The 21,455-nt window shown below is 36.2% G+C and overlaps 1 protein-coding gene across 1 annotated transcript in view; it reads right to left on the bottom strand.

Annotated features, from left to right (window-relative positions):
- PTPRQ (protein tyrosine phosphatase receptor type Q) overlaps positions 1-21,455 on the bottom strand; it is a 197,347-nt gene that overhangs the window by 126,156 nt on the left and 49,736 nt on the right. The window contains exons 18-23 of the mRNA XM_004280590.3: positions 9,624-9,784; positions 8,785-8,930; positions 4,708-4,876; positions 2,940-3,230; positions 2,399-2,674; positions 1,874-2,025 (exon numbers count right to left, since the gene is read on the bottom strand). Coding sequence (XP_004280638.2) covers positions 1,874-2,025; positions 2,399-2,674; positions 2,940-3,230; positions 4,708-4,876; positions 8,785-8,930; positions 9,624-9,784 — 1,195 coding nt within the window. The remainder of the gene's footprint in view (positions 1-1,873; positions 2,026-2,398; positions 2,675-2,939; positions 3,231-4,707; positions 4,877-8,784; positions 8,931-9,623; positions 9,785-21,455) is intronic.

The following is a 21,455-nucleotide window of genomic DNA, read 5'->3' as shown; positions in this document are numbered from 1 at the left end:
GATTAGACTAGAAATAGATACTAGAGGGCCAGAGACTCAGCACCATTAATGAAATTTCACACTGCTGGGAAACAGATTCCACATTTATGAAGAAATACAATTTGAATTCTACTCAGCCTATCAGATTTTAGAGTAATATCTTGATTTCCAAAAAGAAAATCATTATTCCTTATGACATAAACTTACGCACTGCTTCTGATTTTTACTATTCACCTTTTAAGCTACATGTGCTATAAAAATGATTTACCATCAGTAATAAATTATAATGCATATAATATTGGGGACAATGTTTATGCAAAGTTTTTGCACTCTCCTTGCTGCAACTAAAGAGCATTCCAGTACTTCATTTGCCTTTGGAAAAAAAATAAGAACACTTTCTCAAATAAATGCTAGTTAATTACAACATATTTTGGCAATTAAATGCTAGAAATCATATAGGTATATTTGAGACCCTTTGTTACATCAGTTCTTTGGGTATTTTTCATTGATTCTGAAACCTAAAAATGGAGGAGTGAAAGGGCATTTAGCATTGAAACTAATTAGCATTGAAAGAAAAAGAATAATGATATATTTTAAAAGACCAATTAGTGTGGGATTACATGCTATCTGGAAAGGTTAACAGAAGTCCAGTATAAACATTTTTCTGAACAGGTTAAAAACATTCACTTGGTACTTCTTTTAACAACAAATACAATAGCCCCCCTTATTCACAGTTTCATTTTCCACGGTTTCAGTTACCCACAGTCAACCATGGTCCCAAGATATTAGATGGAAAATTCCAGAAATAAACAATTCATAAGTTTTAAATTGTGAGCTGGTCTGAGCTGCATGATGAAATCTTGAGTTGTCCTGCTCCATCTTGCCCAGGGTATCAATCAACCCTTTGTCCAGCATTTCCCACCCATTAGTCAGTAGCCTTTTTGGTTATCAGATCGACTGTCAGATAGCGCAGTGCTTTTGTTCAAGTCACCCTTATTTTACTTAGTAATGGCCCCAAAGTGCAAGAGTAGTGATGCTGGCAATTCAGAGATGCCAAAGAGAAGCCATAAAGTGTTTCTTTTAAGTGAAAAGATGAAAAATGTTCTCAGTAAGGAAAGAAAAAGTAATCGTATGCTGAGGCTGCTAAGATCTTCGGTAAAAATGACATTTCTGTGACATTCTATGAATTGGGAAGAAGGGGAAAAAATGTACAAGTTTTGCTGTTGTACCTCAAACTGTGAAAGTTATTGCCATAGTATGTGACAAGTGCTTAGTTAAGACAGAAAAGGCATTAAATTTGTACAAGATGTTTTGAGAGAGAGAGAGAGGGACCACATTCATATAACTCTTATTACAGTTTGTTATAATTTTTCTATTTTGTTATTAGTTACGGTTAATCTCTTACTGTGCCTTATTTATAAATTAAACTTTAGAAATTAAACTTTACGTATAAGAAAAAAACACAGTACATATCGGTTCAGTACTATTCATGGTTTCAGGCATCCACTGGGGGTCTTGGAATGTATCCCCTGTGGGTAAGGGGGATGAATGTAGAAATATATTACCCTTAAGACAATAACAGGTTTTAAATAGTCTGAAAAAATTTACTCTATACTTTCCAGCATTAACAAAATGGTGCAATTACTTCCTAACTTATAGCTATCTAGAAGTTACAAATTCTAAGTAAAATGCTATATGAAGTACTCCACTTTCATATTTGACAAATGTTTGCTGTGTTTTCTGCAAGCATCCTTAAGGTGTAGGAAACCAAAAAGATTTTTTAAAAAGATGGTCCTTGTGTTAATTAAAGCAGTCCATTTTCCCCCTGCATGTCAATACTTTAATTGACTTTCTAAATTTTTGAAATAAATATATAGTGTTATCATCAACCTACCTTATAAAATATAGTATCAGTTTCATGCTCATGAATTTTTAAACTATATACTTTAACAATACCGCCTGGAACAGGACTCGGGCTCCATTTCAGCCATACAAGGTCTGAAGTGTAGTTGACTAAAGTCAAATTTTGAGGAGGTGCTAAAGGCACTGCAGGAAAACACATTATAAAACTTATATTCATAACATTTTTTAGCAGAAAAATATCATCGTGACTCTAGCTTCTTGAAGACACTAGTTAAGAAAGACTTATAAACTGATCATATTTTAATTTCAGAAATAAAGAGCATAAGTAATCATGCTTTTGTACTTGGAACTCAGTAGTTCCAAAGTAGCTTTAAACAGGACACCCTGTTCTGAAGACCAAATTAAAAAAAAAATGTTCAGCAAAGCAGATGAATAGTTGTCAGGCTGTTACAAATAGACAATCAAATATCCTTTCATTTTCCATGCTGTTCCTTAAAAAGAGAGAGCAAGTGCTGCAACAGTGAAATCATTGGAAGAAATATGGATTCTGGCTTACCTGACTCATCTGTGTAAAAGAAAAGAACACTGGAAGGACCCAGTCCTTTTATAGTTCTTGCAGCAGCAAAAAAACTATATAATGTAAATGGTGAAAGCTCGTCCAGTATTACATAGTTATCAGAAGTAACAAAAGAATAATTCTCACTTGGTCCTTGTAAAATTAAATCATAACTTATTATTGCACCATTTGGTTTTACTGGGGGATCCCATGATAAGAGAACTGAGGTAGAGGAAAGGTTTTTAAAAGTGTTGATTATTGGTGAAGTTTCTGGGACTATAAAAGAAAAAAAGAATATTAAGTGAAACAAAAGTGATTAGCATCAAGAAGAGGCTTTAATAATAATGGGACTTAACTTTTATCAACAGGTAATTATTTTAATTTTAAGAAACTTAGAGCTTACTGTGTTTATTGAAAGGCTAATTACTTAAGAACAAACAGAATCTATGTAGTGATAAGAATAATGTTTTCTATCAGAAAGCAATATAAATAAGAGAACACCAACAATCTGCTTAATAGGCAATAAAAGGGTCCAGCCTACCATCTTCTTCAGTTTTGATGTGTAGTTGGGCAGTATAGGTATCAGAGAATCCCTTTTCTGTTGATGGAGTGATTTTTAATACATAATCAGTATATTTTTCCAGATTATCAAAATACATGCTTCTGTCATATGTAACTAGAGGTGGTCTCACGTGGCGAGGAGTTTGCTGTGAGCTCAGAGAAACATAGTAGAAGACTAGACCATTTGGTTGAGACGGAGGGCCCCAGCTTACATTTATTGCAGTTGACGAAATGGACTTGTAAGTCAGGTTTCCAACAACTCCTTCAGGTACTATGACAGGTAATGTGCAAAATATAAAAATCATCAGTCACCCTAAATAAAATATAAGTAAATTCACAAACCGGAGGATAATTGTTGAAATGGCAACTACTACATCACCTGCTCTTACGTTATTTAAATCCACATGTGGTAACATCATCTACTACAGAATATCTTCTAAATAATTATATTAAAATCATTCAAAATAAACCCTGTCATCTTTAATATGTGTGAGAACTGTTTTATGCAATATTTTCTTGGCTTTTCCTTCCTACAAGATGGTGATTATGAGTCTGTGTATGAGATTATGAGTATGTGATGGAAATTATGTGTATGAGATTAGGAGTATGCACACATGTATGTGTGCATGTATACTCAGATATTTAAATATTTTGATAATGTATATTATCTAAACAATATTTTTAGTTTCTTTCTTCTAAAGATTATCCTTATTGTACATATGAAGTCATCCAGGGCCTCTCACTGGGAACAGTGCACAGTAAGTGTTTATTATTCATGGTGCTATAATAATAACTGATAAAACGTTATAGGTTGGTGAAAATCTTGGGAGAGATCTGCATTTAAAGAATTCCTGAAATGATATTGACCACAAATTGCACTAAACATTTTTGCTAAAGACTCCCCGAACTTGTATTTCCACATATCATTATCTACTCTGCTGATCAATGAGTAAACAATTTAAAAGATTGTTCCAACAACAGGGAGAACATTCATTCTTCATACTTAAAGTATCTGTCAAATTTATAATCTTCAAATAATAAACAGAATTCTACTCTCAGAAGAAATTTAGGTCAGTATCATTTCTCAGTAAGAGGACTAATCTTTAAAAAATAAATGGACCATAGAAACAACCACAAGAAGAAATAGACAATGATCCATGTATCATCGTATTCTTGAAACTGAAACCTAAAAAACAGCAAAAGCTTCAGTCATTATAGTTTTCTGAATACTCAACACAAACAGGATTCTGCAGAAGCCACAAATGAGAAACTTCCAGAGTTAAAAAAAAAAAGATATTTTGGACATATTAGTCACAAACACAATAAGAACAAAGATGCTGCATAAAATCCTTTGTGGGTTCAAAGACTGAAAAGGAAACAAGTTGCTAGAGAGAAAAAAATGTCATTTCTAGAGCAAATGGATATTAAGTATTGGAAAATCCATCCACATACGCAACGGTTTTTTCCATGCCCATAACCGATGGCTGTGACATCTTTCGAAGCAATGAAAGTGACAGAATTTTTATAAATGGATGGTAGCAGTTTTCAGGAATAGAAAAGGCTGTTACTATTGTAATAGGTTTATAGCTATATTAAATGCATTTTCAAACTTCTATGACTGGTTAAATGTGCCTAAATAAAACACATATTTTATTACCAATACATACAAATAGAAAAAGATTCTGAAATAATTATAAAGTTTTAAGTTAATCCTATTAAACATTAATGAATGCTTTTCATTTACATACTGTCTTGATCTGTGTATACTTGAACTATGTCACTGCTTTTATTCCCATTTCCAACTGAAGTACTTGCTGTTACCCAAAATGTATAGTAGCTGAATATTGCCAGTTTATCTATTATTGCAGATACGGTCATATTGTCAAAGTCATTGGTTACTTCATGGAGTGTAAAATTCTGAAAAATAAACATATTGTTTTAATTGTTCAGAGTATATTTTTAGTATACATGAGCATTTCAAAGTAATTATTATTCATGGATTGGTTGCCTCAGTATTTTAATATGTTAATTTTTGAGGAAAATAAACAAAGAACTTTTTTATTGCAATAATTAAACTGGAAATATGTTTGTACTAAAAGAGGAATAGATGGTAGCAGTTTTATTAAATCAACATACAGAGTAGCAGAAACTCCAAGCTTAGCTGCAGTGAGGAAGGTCTAGTGGTGAACTGGAAATGCTACAATGTGCTGACCAGTGTCAGTTTCCCTTATGAAACATTCAAGTATTTTTCAAAACATTGACTATATATTTTTAAACAAGTTTGGGAGTATTATAAAAATTTTAAGTGTTTTCTTCCTGTTAACAGTGTAGGAATTACGGAAGTGTTCACCTCTTTCTATGAACTCAAATGGTTATTATCTTTCATAGACCCTCTTTTTTTCTACAATCATGTAGAGAAATGGGAAGGCAGTTGGATACACTCTCATATGTGCTGAGTAAGAGAAATTTTAAAATTCTCTTGCATGACCCTAGTTATATTTGTCCCAAGGCATTTTTTGATAATTAAGGAATTACAATCATCCCTTCCTTGACCAAATTTTAAACACAAAACACATAGTCAAAATCAATTCTAAAATAAAGGAAAACAGACTTTTAAAAAAGTCACGTAGGTAATTAAATATGAATTAAGTATGAATAATTTTATAATAATGTCTACTTATACTGAGAAATCTGAATCATTCCAATCTGCACAAAGCCCTTAGAGTCCAAAGACCTGCATTCAATTCTGGCAACAGCTCTGGATAAATCATCTGATCACAAAGCTTCTCCAACTGTAAAATGGGAATAATCATTTCCACTTCACAGAGGGCTTTTGAGGATTAGATAATATAAAGCATATAAAACAATACCATCTCTGGCACATGATAAAAAACTGATAATTGGTAAAAAGTTCATTAAAATTAGTAACACAGGATAATCAATTTGACTAAAATTTATAGTTACCGTGGTTCTGCAATGTATCAACAAACTAAATTCAGCAAATTTTTGTGGTTCTTTCCCAGTATAGGGAGTGGGGGAGAGTAAGTGTCAGAAAAGATCTATTTTACTTTTGTGGTGACTTATTTAGGAACAGACAAGTTAAAACATATTTAATCTCACACAAAATATGATCTGTGAACTTAATATCCTCCAACACATCTACTTTACACATGGCATAACTGGCTTACATAAATTCTCTCTTAAAATATTAATAGAGCTTTTTGACTTTTCTTTGCCATAAAATTTATTCCGACTACCTATGACCTACCTTGATGACAATATTAAGTAACAAATTATTTTTAATCACCCAGAAGTTATTCATGCTGAGTGTGAGTAAACACGCACAGACATGTAACAAAGTTAGAATTATACCAGTTATCCAGATGATTATTCCATTCATCTATTTATTTTTGGAAAAAATGTCTTGTGGCTCAAACTATCTAATTAAGGTTTATTCTTTGTATATATGAATGCAGTCAGAAGGTATTTAGTAAAAACTTCTCAAATTTGATTAATCAGCCAGTACTCATTTAACACTTTTTAATAAAAGACACTATGTCAGGCAAACTGAGGAGACATAAGTGGGTAAATGTTAAAATGTAGAAGAGTTAATATACTATACAAAACACAATATACCACAATTGGAGGAGGGACAAGATGTACTGCCAAGTAGTAGCAAAGAGATTAAATTCCACAAAGTCAGAAGAAGGAAAGATCACTTCACAACAAACTCAAGTGCTCCAAAATTATAACTAAGTACTGAAAATAATGTTGATCTGTTGTAAGAATTTTACGTTCTATGATTAAAACATTTATTGAGCATTATCATACTATACCAGAGGACTTCAGGGGATGGAAAGACAAGCGTCACACACAAGTCTTTTCTTCGTGTTATTTGCTATGGGATGAGGGAGCTAAGATAAGTAGCAGATACCAGGAATAGAAAGCAGAATATGATGTGCCATGCATGAGATATGCCACAAAGTTCTATGGGAAGAAGAAAGAGAAGGAAGAAAACAGCTCTACATCTATTCTGCTACATAATTTTCATTCTGAGGATTTCTTCTATTCTACCAATCCAAAATAGAAAATTAGGTAGTGAAGATTTTTATGCTATATTTAACGTTAACTTCAGAAATAAATTAAAGCACGGATGAACTTCAAGAAATATAAGAAATGTTTTAACATCATTAGCCTGTGTGCCCTCTTGCAGCTGTCACACCTAAAAGCACTCTTAAGATAATTTAATAAAAGATTACATTTTCTAAGATAGATGAATTGCAAATGGTATCATATTATATACTCAGGTTTGAATAAGAAGGTTCATAAAATCATGTTGAAATCATAGTTAAACATTTACACTCGATTACCTAGATGTGGACAAAGAGAACCAAAATTGAATCAGAGACAAGCCATAAAGTAAACTGTACAGAGGCAAAACCTTTGCTAAGATTCAGAACTACTGAATTTTGGTTAAATGCATGAAAAAAATCTGCAATTTGAATGGCCTCTATGACATAATGACACATTATTAAATTTGTAAACACATTGTGGTAAAAAAAATAATAAATTGCACACTGATCCCCATTCTTCCCCAAATACAGAACAAAAAGGAAGAGCAAAAATTGCTTGATGTACAGAGTTAAACAAACAAACAGATCCTCTTTTCTTATGCAGTCCCACTCTGAGAGGGCCTTGAGCAGAATATAAAAATAGAACCAAACTCTGGACTGTCTTTTACTCACTGCTGAGTAAGGCCTAAGATAGCTTGCAAAGTTCTGCTCTGACCTTATTCATTAGCCTAAACTGTGCTAAATCAAGTCATACTTTAGTCCCAGAGATTTCTGCTCACAAGAACTCTAGTGGCTACACATGGGTTGTTAATCACAAATGGAATTAGGCAACTTAGAATTAATAAGACTCATCTCTATCCTCCTTCTGCTTAAAAGGATGCAAACACTTAATAACAGTCAGAGTCATAATCAACATGCAGTCAACAGTCCCTATCAGTAAGGTACATATTCTGTAAATTGCAGTATTTCTTCTAAATTAGTGTTTTCCAAGTTATATTCCAACTCTCCCCATTCCTGATTCAATCACAACCAGTCCAGTTTTAATCTTTTCATCTACCAGAGTTCTGTGAAACAGTTTGGAGAAATAAAAGAATTTGGCTGAAAAATTAAAACTATTTCTTTAAACAAAATGCACTTTAGCTATTTTTATAACTGTTATTGTTCATATCTCAGAAAGTGTCCATCTGCAAAGTGTGCGACCCTATAACCTTGCATACCTCAAGTTAAATAAGCACATTTTAATAGTTTCATTACATCTGATACGAAGCAATGATGATGATGATGATGATGATGATAAGCCCTCCTGCTAACAACTGAAAATATTTTTAGAATTGAAGAAAAACACACAAACACATCCAAACATGAAAACTATTTATATTATATACAAACAAAAAAATTTTTTTTTAGCTGAGAAATAATTGAGGGTAAATGAAACCATTAACTCTCTAGTGAACACTTCTTGGAGAAGAGGCACTCAGGGCCATATTTATATACAGAATTTTTAAAAGGTGGCAGCTTCATTGTTGGTAACACATTTGAAGCTGATAGAGAAATGTGTGTGTTTGAGTATATGTGTGCATGCTTAGACAGTTTAAAATGTATTTATTTCTCCACCACATTTTTCTATGTCAATGGCAGTTCTACAAAATGTCTACACAAAATTCTAATAAGCAACTTTTTCTACCATGCCAAGTCTTTATCAACAGAGCTGAAGGATGTAAGTAAAGAAGCAGGAGAAAACTCAGGTCTTACCTGCACAAAAGTACCTGAAGTATTCCTGTAATAAACAGAATAATATTGTATAATCCCATTAGGTTTTGAAGGAGGCGTCCAAAAAAGAAGCACTGATGAAGAACTGAGGTTTGCATAATGAACATCTTTGGGAGGATCACTTGGTGCTAGAAAACAAATGATCGAACAAAAAACTGCACTTGTGTCTCTCAAAAATGTGTGAAATGTTCTAAATGTTACCTGCCTTTGATTAGTTATGATAATTGTTTAAAAACTAAGAATAGTATCTAATTAGAAATCAGAAATGAAATCCACAAGGCTCATTGGGCCATCCCAGTAACACTCTACCATAGCAATATCTAAGCAGAGACAGACGGATTTCTTACTCATAAAACACTATCCCAGTTCTAAAACATGCCTACTGCCCTAGATTTGAAAACAACATTATGACAAGTTTCCGATATAGAATGCATAATATGAAATTCTAATTTAACTTGCAATTTTGAAATTGAATAATAGAGGACAAAGGCAGAGAGCCGACTTCATGCGTTTTACTTCGTTTCATTTAAAAACACACTAAATGCTTACTAAATGTTGAGTTCTGTGCTGAGTGCATTTACAAATATAAATTCATTTAATCCTCATAAGGACCCTGTGAGGTAGGTAACATATCGTTTCCATAATACAGATGGGAAATTGAGGCACAGAGAGATTAACATCACATAGGTAGAGAGTGAGCAAAAAGCAATTTTGCATGTAACTGTGACAGATATTAGGTTTAATAAGACATATTTATATTTAACACATTTTTTTTCTGAGTATGATATTCTTTTACTTGGCCTACATCCATAAGAACTCACCTCCTTCGGGTGTTCGAAAGTTAATGATATTGCTTCTCGTTTTCCCTTCACCAAATCGGGTGCTAGCTGTTACATAAGCACTATATTCAACATTATAGTCCAAATCTGAGAACTCTAATGATGTTTCAGTTACATTAATGTTCTTTAATGATGATCTGTCCCTAAGAGGAAAATAAAGGATTATCTGCACAACTGACCTTTAAATTAAACGTTACAGATACATTTTGAGTACAAGTACATTAAAAATAAGCAACATTTATGCACAGATATTAATCCGGATTAATGGGATAAAGATGCTACTTATCCAGAAATGCTGAAAAGAACGAATTTCAGAATAATTCAGTGAGTAAATTCTCTTGTTTTCAAGTATACCCAGTAATTCAATCAAGTGTTAATAGGATGTTCATATTAAGAGTTTGCTTGGACTGATTTTAATGGCTCTCTAGGAATTCTGTGTGTTCAAAGTAATTACAGCATTCTTTTTCATACGAATGTTTTAGTTGTTCAAATATGTGTTCTACTGAGGTGTTGGCAAAATCTAATTTATACCATATATTTATCAAACACCTTTTACATATATTGTACAAAAGTAACATTTACTTCAGACCAATTCAAATCAATTTCAAATGATAAATACCTGAAGAGTAATATCTAAAATAACGAGTATGGGTTATCCTTTATTTATGTAATTAGAAACAAGATTTAAAATAATGTATGTACAACATAACAGGAAAGCAAAAAGTAGAGCTCACATCTCTCACTCCATTAAAATCTTAAATGTATCTGAAATATCACTTCAGAAAAGAAAGTAAATATTGACTTAAACTCTCCAAGTAAGTACCAAAATGCCAGGAGAGGGGGGAAATGTCTAAAGAGCATACTGTTGCTAAGTAATACAGCACTACAATTAATTTCAGTCATGTTAATTCAGTTTCCATAGAATTGGGTACAGATTAGAATTTAAAGAATGAATATGTATATAATGGTACTGAAAACTATGCATTTTAAAAAGAAATTTTGATTTTTAAGAGCAATAAAGCGAGAGAGAGGCATGGACATATATACACTACCAAACATAAGGTAGATAGCTAGTGGGAAGCAGCCGCATAGCACAGGGAGATCAGCTCGGTGCTTTGTGACCGCCTGGAGGGGTGGGATAGGGAGGGTGAGAGGGAGGGAGACGCAAGAGGGAAGAGATATGGGAACATATGTATATGTATAACTGATTCACTTTGTTATTAAGCAGAAACTAAGACACCATTGTAAAGCAATTATACTCCAATAAAGATGTAAAAAAATTAATTATTAAAGAATTTAGATAAGAAAATATGAGTAATATCACAGAAAAGATACAAATCTCATGTAATCTCAGTTTTTTCTTCTTTCGAAGCACAAGGCATCCGAGAGGTAAGTGGATATTCCCTCTGAACATAAAATGCACTTTCTTTACCACTGAAATATTTGAATCCTTGAATCATTAAGGGGAATAACAGATTTTAAGTGAATTAAGGATATCCACAGAGAGATACATTTCAGCCATGGTTTTACCATTACAAAAGCATCAATTCACTCCAAATATAAGTATGGTTATCTGAAAAATAGCTGGAAAGCTTACCATGGTGAGAAATATGGATTCAGAGTATGAGATTAGAGACAGGCAGGATTAGCCAGGCTATTCAGTAATTTGAAAGAGTTTCATCAGACATCCTTTTTCAGAAGCCATAGGGAGAGCTGAGTTCTCTCTTTGACTTCGCTGAGACTATAGGAGAGAACCTTTTAAAACTCTTAATGCTGTGGCTATTAGGCTATTAGTCTGAGAAAGATGCCTTGTCTTAGAAACTTTACCCAACTACATACTCCTGTCATTGGTCACAGGTCATTAGAACACTACAGTATAGCTAGTCCAATTCAGATCTCTAAAGCTATGAAATTAGCTAAAGCAACCTAATTGCATTATATCTGTTTCAAAACTTTGTTTTCAAGCATATTTTTAATAATATCTGCTGCCTTGTATGACTACTTTCTTACCCTGATCTTCACAGCAAAATAGTGCAGATAAGGATCTGCCTACAATAAGAAAAACCCCAATTATGTTCCATAAGTAACACAGAATCAAGGCAATTACCTGGAAAATGCAGGTCAAACATAAATTTTGTCTTAAATATCTGGATATTTCAGTAAAAAGAAGATAGTCTTTATAAATTATCTGAATAACAAATTCAATAGTCCACCTCAGCATACATAGGTATAGTTTCCACATCTACTCCAGTTTATCTCCAGGGACAAAAGAGTGCTAACAAAAATTTTTCAAATACTGTTATGTCTTGTCTGTTTGGCGTTTGTAGTTTAGAGTTGTGGCTGATATTTTAATAACTATGGTAGAAAAATATCTGCGCACAGATAATCTTCAATCGAAGCTTCAACTTCTGGTACAAGTTCAGAATGTATCTTGGGTACATAAGAGATGGTCTGCCATAAAACTGAGAACCCAGAAGTAGGAAAAGGAAAGAGAAGTGACGCTGTTCCCAAGGATCCAACTCCACCCTCCTTGCTCTTATGCTGCTGCCAGATTGGCGGAAACACACAGAAACCTCTGGGCTGAGGCCTGAGCTCTCTGCTCTCTGAAGAGCCATCTCATGGGCAATCCTACAGTTTCTCCCATGCATAAGAAACCCAGCTTTGACGCTGCTGGAATCAGTTGTTACTCCTGGTTTTAGCTGGTTTAGTTTTAAAATGTCTGTTTTGTTCTTATTAGTTTAAAAATATTATAATAGGATTATGATGTGTTCCACTACAGCGTTTTATTTCCATTTATAAAAGTGTACGTTCTATATCTTGATTTTTCTCATGTTAATAACAATAATCTATACCATTATTTTCTTTTCAGTTGCCTAATTTGGATATAGCATACTTCTTCAGCCTTCCCTCTATAAATTAACATTTAGGTTGTTTCTCTTTCTTTTCATATTACTATCAGTGATGCAGTAATCATTCTTACTCAAATATCTTTCCATAACAATACTTTTATTTCTGCAGGTTAAATTCCCAATAGTGTGACTGAGTCAAATGGTTTTATAAAATCTTTATTTTAATGATAATTAAAAAATCATTATTATCTGGAGTCACAGCAAGTGTGCAAACTTTCACCACCTGTCTGGATATTAATTTTCTTAATTTCTGCAAATTTAATTGACCAGAAACATTTATTTAATTTGCACACCTCTGATGATGAGTAAAACAGATTATCTTCTTATTGGTCATTTGCAGTCCAATTTTTGGAATAACTTATTCATACATTTTCTTTTATATACTTTATTTTAGTCTTTTAAATGGAATACAGTATATGTCAGGGAGTTAAGGAGGCATTGTTCTTTTATAGTGCTGCTAATTGAGAAAGATAGATACCTTCCCCACTCCTTCTGTATTTAGTGATGATATGTATACAATCAATATTCAACAAAATTCAGCAAAATTCTTTGAGCACCTATTATATGTCAGGAACTATTAAGTGAGTAAGAGACAGGCCTTACCCTCAAAACAGAGAGACAAAGCAGTAAGTAATTATAAAACAATTTATTAATAACAGTGTGATCCCCTTAAGGGCAGTAATTTTTCCCCTAGTGGCTAAAAGCAAAGAAAAAGAGAAAGAATGAGTGAGGAAATTAATTGTGATCCAAGAGTAGAAAAGGAGAATAAAGCACAGCCCCCAGAGATGCAGGAAACTGTTCACTAGAAAGCAAGTTTGTGAGGTTTGAGCGTAGAATAGGGAGTTGAGGAGGGAAGAGGAAGAGACAAGGCCCACCTGACAGAGCAGGTCTAACTCTTACATATCCAAAGCCATAAACTGTGTGGAAATGGAAGGACCATAAATGTCACACAATACTTAACCTATAAAGTAGATAACTTAGAAAATCAGCCAAACCTCCCACGCAGTGCAGATTTTCAAACTGAGGGAAAAAAAAAACTTGGGGAGTCTTCAGTGCTATCATTTTACTGATTTAACTTATAAACTCATTAGAACATTTTTAAAGCCTTTTTTTTTTTTTGCAGTACGCGGGCCTCTCACTGTTGTGGCCTCTTCCATTGCAGAGCACAGGCTCCGGACACGCAGGCTCAGCGGCCACGGCTCACGGGCCCAGCCGCTCTGCGGCATGTGGGATCTTCCCGGACCGGGGCACGAACCCGTGTCCCCTGCATCGGCAGGCGGACCCCCAACCACTGCGTCACCAGGGAAGCCCTAAAGCCTTTTTGAATTTGAGAAATCAAAAGAATTTGAATGACTTTGAAATTATTCTGAATAAATATAAGATGGAGTTTTTCTGTTTGTCTATACTCATTGGTAACATCAAGAAAACATATTGGGATGAAATTAATGGAGTCTTTAAGATGAAGTTATTTCCTAGTTAATTTACACTTCTTTTCAAAAGACAGACCACATTTTGACATCTAGGGCATAAAGGAAATTCTAGAGCTTAAGAGCAGTTTCTTTGCTCTGCTTTACCAATTCCTTTGCTCATTTCTTATCACATCAAGACTATGCTAAGCAACAACTGCCTAAGAGGAACCATGAATATCAAAACCATATGGAAAGACTTAAACAAAAGTCCCCATTTCCCTAACTGTGAACATGAATGGTTTCCTAGACAAGGTATGAGACTCTTTGAAAGGTCATGGTCTCAATTCTAATCTTCATCATTTGGTATTTTGTTCCATGTGGGCAATCTAGCCTGATGATACACCCATTCCTGTACATTCCTATGAATTTATTTTTAAAACTTTAATCTGCTATTATCTAAATATTCTACACTAATCCTTTCACTCACTAAATACCACTCCCCAAAATAAAGAATTTCAACATGCATTTACTTGACTATCAAATCATTTTCTCTCTCACATGACCCAGCAACTTCACTAATTTTCCCACTCCAATGACACTGGTCTTCTATGTTGCAATTACTCTAGAATATGTACTCTTCATAGATGGATTGAATCAGTAGGTTAATAATTACATATCAAAGAACCCCAAACTAGCATAAATAGCTGCATATTCTATGATCCTAAAGCTTTACTAGAATCTCAGAGAAAGTCTGAGTCGAAGTAGGGTATTCATTTATTGTTACTCTTATTCCTGCTGTCATCATTTGCTTGGCTGGTTGATTTCATTTGATTTGGTTTGACTTTGTTTTGCTTGTTTGCATTTAGCAGAAAAGACACATTTATAAGATTAGAGGAGAATGAGGTTGAAGCTCACTTATACACTTATAAACCATCCTCTTGAAGCCAACATAGGAATTAGGGTCCACAAGACAGGAGGAGGGACTGTACTTAAGCTGGAGGAGAAAGGACAGACACAATCCCTCGGGCCAAAATAAAGCATTTGGATTTTATTCCAAGAGTAATGGAAAGTCTTTTGAATGTTTTCTCCTGGGTGTAATCTTTGGGTGAGTGATGAAAATAAAATTTAAAAATCCCATTCAATACTGAGATTCATTCTTCTCTCTCTCTAGATAGACACACACAGGGAGGGAGGGAAGGAGGGAAGGAGGGAAGGAGGAAGGGAGGGAGGAAGGGAGGGAGGGAGGGAGGGAGGGAGGGAGAGAAAGAGAGAGAGAGAGAGAGAGAGAGAGAGAGAGAGAGAAATCGAGATCCTTATTCAAGCCTCAAGTCTCCATGTATCTGGCCTGCCCACCCCTCCAGTTTCATCTCTTTCCACTTTCCTCCTGTGCCACTATACTCAAGACACAGGGCCATCTTGCTGTTGCCCACACCAAGCTTCCTGCTGTTAACCACACTTGATGAAATTATTTGAGTTTCTACAACCAGTTAGTATACCCCTGGACTTTTCAGCTAAATATGTCATTATTTTGCTTAAGCCAGTTTAGGTTGGGCGCAATCATTCGAAACTAAAAGAATCTTGACTAACACCTATTTCCATTATTTAATAGTTTATCATATGCCTCGATCCTGAGTATTTCCACCATCATCATCACTCCTTGCTGAACAAGCCTGCTTTGTCCATTTACCATTGTAACTGTGAGGACCAGTTATTCAACTGGTTTACACATAAAACAGTATGATCATGCTCTCATAAGGGATAAAGTCCATGAAACTATGCAGACCAATATCAAGCCAGTGATTTTTTTTTTGGTAGAAATATGCCATATGAGTTGACGCACTAAGCTTAATTTCTTATAACTCCATTAGTCTTTAATCACAAATGCTGTTATCAATCTAAGACTTTCCCAATCCTATAAGCATACTGTTGAGTTTTTAGAACAAAGGGCAATTATAACACTTATTCCTAGTGATTTGGGGAAAGCATGATTTGAGAGTAATACAGATCTGGTTATGATCCTAGTTCTGTCATCTTCTAGTTCTGTAACCTTAATCAACACCTTAACCTCATCAAGACTTAATTTCCACAACTATAAAATGGTGATAATATTCTTCACTTCAAGGTTTTGTCATGAAAAACAAGTGACAGGTAAGAAACCAAACACAGCATTTGTCCCAAAATGTTAACTATTCCACTATCCCTCTTGAGTCCTTCTCTTTAGCTCTCCAAGATGTTTTGTTCCCCAATCACAATCTTTCCTAGCTTTGTACATTTCACAAATGGGATGAGAAGACCCCTGAAATTGAAGGTATAAAAACTCAAGATCCACAAAGGCAAAGTAAATGACTAAAATGATTGAATTTAAAACAGAGTGTGGCGGAAACTGAGGTAAACTGCAAAGCAAATGCTCCACATAAAGACCACCTCTATTTAATTCCTGCTGATTTATTTTCATGGGGAATACGGCAAAAGAATTCTGATTTTTGTAAGAAACAAAGGAAGTTGAAGTTTCACTAGATATCTACTCACTATACTGACAGAATTCTATTCAGAATTTATTAACAGTTTGCTGGTCCAGCAAAGCGTGGGTGGCCTACCAATAGCCTGCTTGTCGCCTCGGTACCCAAGCTTCATCCAAGTCATTCATGAAAATGATTAGCAAAAAAAAGAGCTGAGACAGAGTTCTTAATATCCCACTAGAAACCTCAGGTTAAATGATCAAAAGCACCCTTACACTCAACCACTCCATCTACCTGTGTTTGTATCTCCCACCATCCTAATCCTGCCCACTATTTCATGTCTACAATGCTCCTTATCAACTTCTTGACATAGTTCATTCATGCTGCCTCCAAGCCTTCATATACTGTTCCCACTGAGATGTTCTCCTGACTTATCAATCTGCCTTTACCAACTTCATTCCAAACGGGAGGTGAACTCAGGAAATTTGAAATAGCCCTCTCCCCATTCTGATTATTGATCTATATCATATGTTCAAACTATTAGGTAGTTTTAATAGAGTGAAAATCGTTTAGAAAAGTAGAAGAAATAGGACTAAGCGTATCTTTTTAGCATAATGAAAGCCATTTCCAAAGGTAAGCTTTTATGCTACAGGGGGAATCATTTGACCAGTGACATTTAATAAAATGCTGCAGTAAAACTGTTTTGACTTCCTAATATATTGCTCAGCAAGTATTTTTAAGTTATCTCACATGGGCATATTTTATCTCTAATTAGTCTAAATTATTTTAAGGTTCTATATATTTTTTATCTCCCCACAGAGTTTAATAAACATTTGTCAGACTGACTGATTCAAAGTTACTTCTCATAACAACTACTAAGAAGACCAAGAAACATTTAAAGGCCAAGGTTTGTATATAAGCTAGAATTTTCAGCATCACTTTCATTCCACAGTCTTTTAGCTACACCTTATGGGCCACTCACTTAAAAGTTTTATAAACAAGGAAGAAAACTACTGTTAAATTTTACTGACATTATGAATTGCTAAACAAATCAAAGTTGAATTCAACTATAAAATAAATAAATAAGTTGTATAATCAGTCTACTAGAATACCACACCTCAATCCGAAGTGTATTAAAAGAATAAGCTTAGAGGGCTCTAGTAGAAATTCACTTATTTAATGGTGGCCGCCCTAGGAATGAAAGGATTGCTTCTCATTTGAAACCATATAAACATAATTTACCAGTATTACTGAAGAAAAAGTGCTACTTAGATGACAAAAGTTATTTCACAAAGCAAACTTTAAAAGAAAACATTATTTTAAAATGCAATGGGTCAGGACTTCCCTGGTGGCACAGTGGTTAAGCATCCGCCTGCCAATGCAGGGGACACGGGTTTGAGCCCTGGTCCGGGAAGATCCCACATGCTGCAGAGCAACTAAGCCCATGCGCCACAACTACTGAGCCTGCGCTCTGGAGTCTGCGAGCCACAACTACTGAGCCCACACACCGCAACTACTGAAGCCTGTGCGCCTAGAGCCCGTGCTCCGCAACAAGAGAAGCCACTGCAATGAGAAGCCTGCACACCGCAATAAAGAGTAGCCCCACTCACAGCAACTAGAGAAAGCCTGCAAGCAGCAAGGAAAACCCAACACAGCCAAAAATAAATAAATAAATAAACTTATATAAAATGCAATGGGTTAAAGAAGATTTCTGAACATGCCATCTACAAATCAAATGTGATTCACATAGCAGTGGTTATACAATGATTGCACAGTAACCCTCATGAGCTATTTTGTAAAGAAATACTCATGACAAAGGGAGGAGTCACCAGTATAACAAATATAACAGGTAACCTGCAATTTGCTGAAAACAGCGAATATCCAACGATGTTGTTTTTCAAAGAAGTTAGTAGTTATTGAAATAACTAAAATAATGGAAATTGAGAACTGTGAGAGAAATATGGACCCCTGAAACAGCAACCCTGCCAATAAAGATAGCCACCACTTACACAGTATTTTAAAAGAACAACACAGATAATTTAGTGGCTGTGTCATGACTCAAACCTATGTCTCTCTGACTCAGAATGCATGTCCATTATATGGTGATACATGCCTCCTATTCTCTCCAGGAAAACTGATACAGCAAGAGTTCAAAAAAAGCATTAGTGATTAGTGACAGTGATACGAAAGAACCTAGGATTATGACTATCCCTTTAACTACAGTGGTTCCAACAGATATCTTAGGAAAGAAGATGCTAGAAATTTAAAAATATCTCTGTATATACTCCATTACCATTTATATATTTCAGTCTATTATAGATAATATTCTTTAAAATGTTAAGGTGTTTTTCCTTCTTTGCTTTTTCTTTGTAAGACCTAATTCTATTCAATTGAAGGTATTCATTGTCTGGAAAAGCATCACTACGCTTATGCCAGAAATGAAAAGCTAGTAAGTCTACATTAAGTTTTTAACTCTTAAAATATATTCTTCATTCATTCATCCATTCAACAAATATCTAGCTTCAATTATGAGCCAGGAAGTTTTCTGTTCCAGATACAGCAATTAACAAACCAGATCTTGAAGCAGATAGGATCTCAATCTCTTTCTGTCTCTCTCTCTCTCCTCTCGCCCTCTCCCTCCCAGTGTGTGTGTGTGTGTGTGTGTGTGTGTGTGTGTGTGTGTGTGTGTGTGTGTGAGTGTGTGTGTGTGTGTAAGATAAAGCGAAGTTCTACTGAGGAAAAAGTGTTTTCTACATTCTCTTTCCACATCGAGAGTCAATCCTGCATGATTTTAGACCGTAAAGTTTTATAATAAGTCATGGTATAGAAAGGAAGAAGTATATGCAAAAAGAAAGCTTTCAACAGTCAAGAACAAGAAAAAGTTTTGCTCCACTAAGAAAAGGTGAGAGAAAGAACAGGACAAAGTCTTCAGACAGGAGTGTCCTGGGATCTTAAGTTGAGGGTAGTGTGATGAAAACAAATAGGTTTGTGAAGGAAATACCAGCGTAGAGCTCCTTCTTCTCAGGATGGAAAGGAAAATGGCAAACCTCTTAGAAAATATGTCTTTCATATGGCATTACTTATGTCTAGTAAGTAATTATGTCCAGTAATTACTTATGTCCCCATAAGATCTAAGGGCTCTTCTAACAGACCATCCAGAGCTAGGGAACAGTGTGGAAGCCACCTTCCCAGTCCTGCACACTACAGATTGGTTCAGAGAAAATGACCAAAAGCATCTAGCTACCTGAGGGTTGAGACGGACATGCTGAGAGAGCCAGGGCACTAGAATAAGCCTGAGGCTGGATCAAGGCTAAAACAGAAAATAAAAACCTTGAAACTAGAAGCTATGATGGGAGATGGGTCCCAGGATGATTCCCAAAAGCCAGGTGAGAAGAGCTACCATATCCCAGACTTGAGATCCCCTCATCCTACTTTCAGTGAGCTTCCCCTGTATCTATAATCCATCTTAGGAAGAGAGACAAAAAAGGGATATCAAAGGAGAGAAAAAGCACTACTGGGGAGTTGAACCCACACAGCATGATCGCTGTGCAACAACTGCATACAGAGTAATGACATTGTTCTCACAAGTGTAGGGCTGGAACTCCAGCCAGAAAAGTCTTGATTCTCATTTTCATTATTTTTTTTCACTTTCCTTTTTTTTTTTTTTTTTTGCGGTACGCGGGCCTCTCACCGCTGCGGCCCCTCCCGTTGCGGAGCACAGGCTCCGGACACGCAGGCTCAGCGGCCATGGCTCACGGGCCCAGCCGCTCCGCGGCACGTGGGATCCTCCCGGACCGGGGCACGAACCCGTGTCCTCTGCATCAGCAGGCAGACTCTCAACCGCTGCGCCACCAGGGAAGCCCATATCACGTTTTTTTTTTGTTTTTTTTTGTGTTTTTTTGCGGTATGCAGGCCTCTCACTGTTGTGGCCTCTCCCGCTGCGGAGCACAGGCTCCGGACGCGCAGGCTCAGCGGCCATGGCTCACGGGCCCAGCCGCTCCACGGCATGTGGGATCTTCCCGGACTGGGGCATGAACCCATGTCCCCTGCATTGGCAGGCGGACTCTCTACCACTGCGCCACCAGGGAAGCCCCTTCACTTTCAATTTTATTTCGAACTTAGCAAAATGGTGTCAAAAATCTCAGAGTTATCACACTTTGATTCAAAAATCTAGAAGTCGAGATTGATTCAAAATGGCAGAGTAAAAGGACATGCTCTCTCACTCCCTCTTTGGAGAACACCGGAATACAAAGACAAAGGAGAAGCCTCAATGAGACGGTAGGAGGGGCGCTATCACAATAAAATCAAATCCCATAACTGCTGGGTGGGTGACTCACAAACTGGAGAACACTTATGCCACAGAAGTCCACCCACTGGAGTGAAGGTTCTGAGCCACACGTCAGGCTTCCCAACCTGGGAACCTGGCAACGGGAGGAGGAATTCCTAGAGAATCAGACTTTGAAGGCTAGCGGGATTTGATTGCAGGACTTCGGCAGGATTGGGGGAAACAGAGACTCCACTCTTGGAGGGCACACACCAAGTAGTGTGAGCATTGGGACCCAGGGGAAGGAGCAGTGACCCCAAAGGAGATTGAACCAGACCTACCTGCTAGTGCTGGAGGGTCTCCTGCAGAGGCATGGGTCAACTCTGGCTCAACAAGGGACAAGGACACTGGCAGCAGAAGTTCTGGGAAGTACTCCTTGGCGTGAGCCCTCCCAGAGTCCCCCATTAGCCCCATCAAAGAGCCCGGGTAGGCTCCAGTGTTGGGTCGCCTCAGGTCAAACAACCAACAGGGAGGGAACCCAGTCCCACCCATCAGCAGACAAGCAGATTAAAGTTCTACTGAGCTCTGCCCACCAGAGCAACAGTCAGCTCTACCCATCACCAGTCCCTCCCATCAGGAAACTTCCACAAGCCTCTTGGATAGCCTCATCAGCCAGAGGGCAGATAGCAGAAGCAAGCAGAACTACAATCCTGCAGCCTGTGTAACAAAAACTACATTCACAGAAAGATAGACAAGATGAAAAGGCAGAGGGC

Source organism: Orcinus orca, chromosome 11 (genome assembly GCF_937001465.1).
Source record: "Orcinus orca chromosome 11, mOrcOrc1.1, whole genome shotgun sequence".
Classification (NCBI taxonomy): Eukaryota; Metazoa; Chordata; class Mammalia; order Artiodactyla; family Delphinidae; genus Orcinus; species Orcinus orca.
The sequence above is the reverse complement of the archived record's forward strand: the minus strand, read 5'-3'. Positions and strand labels throughout refer to the sequence as shown.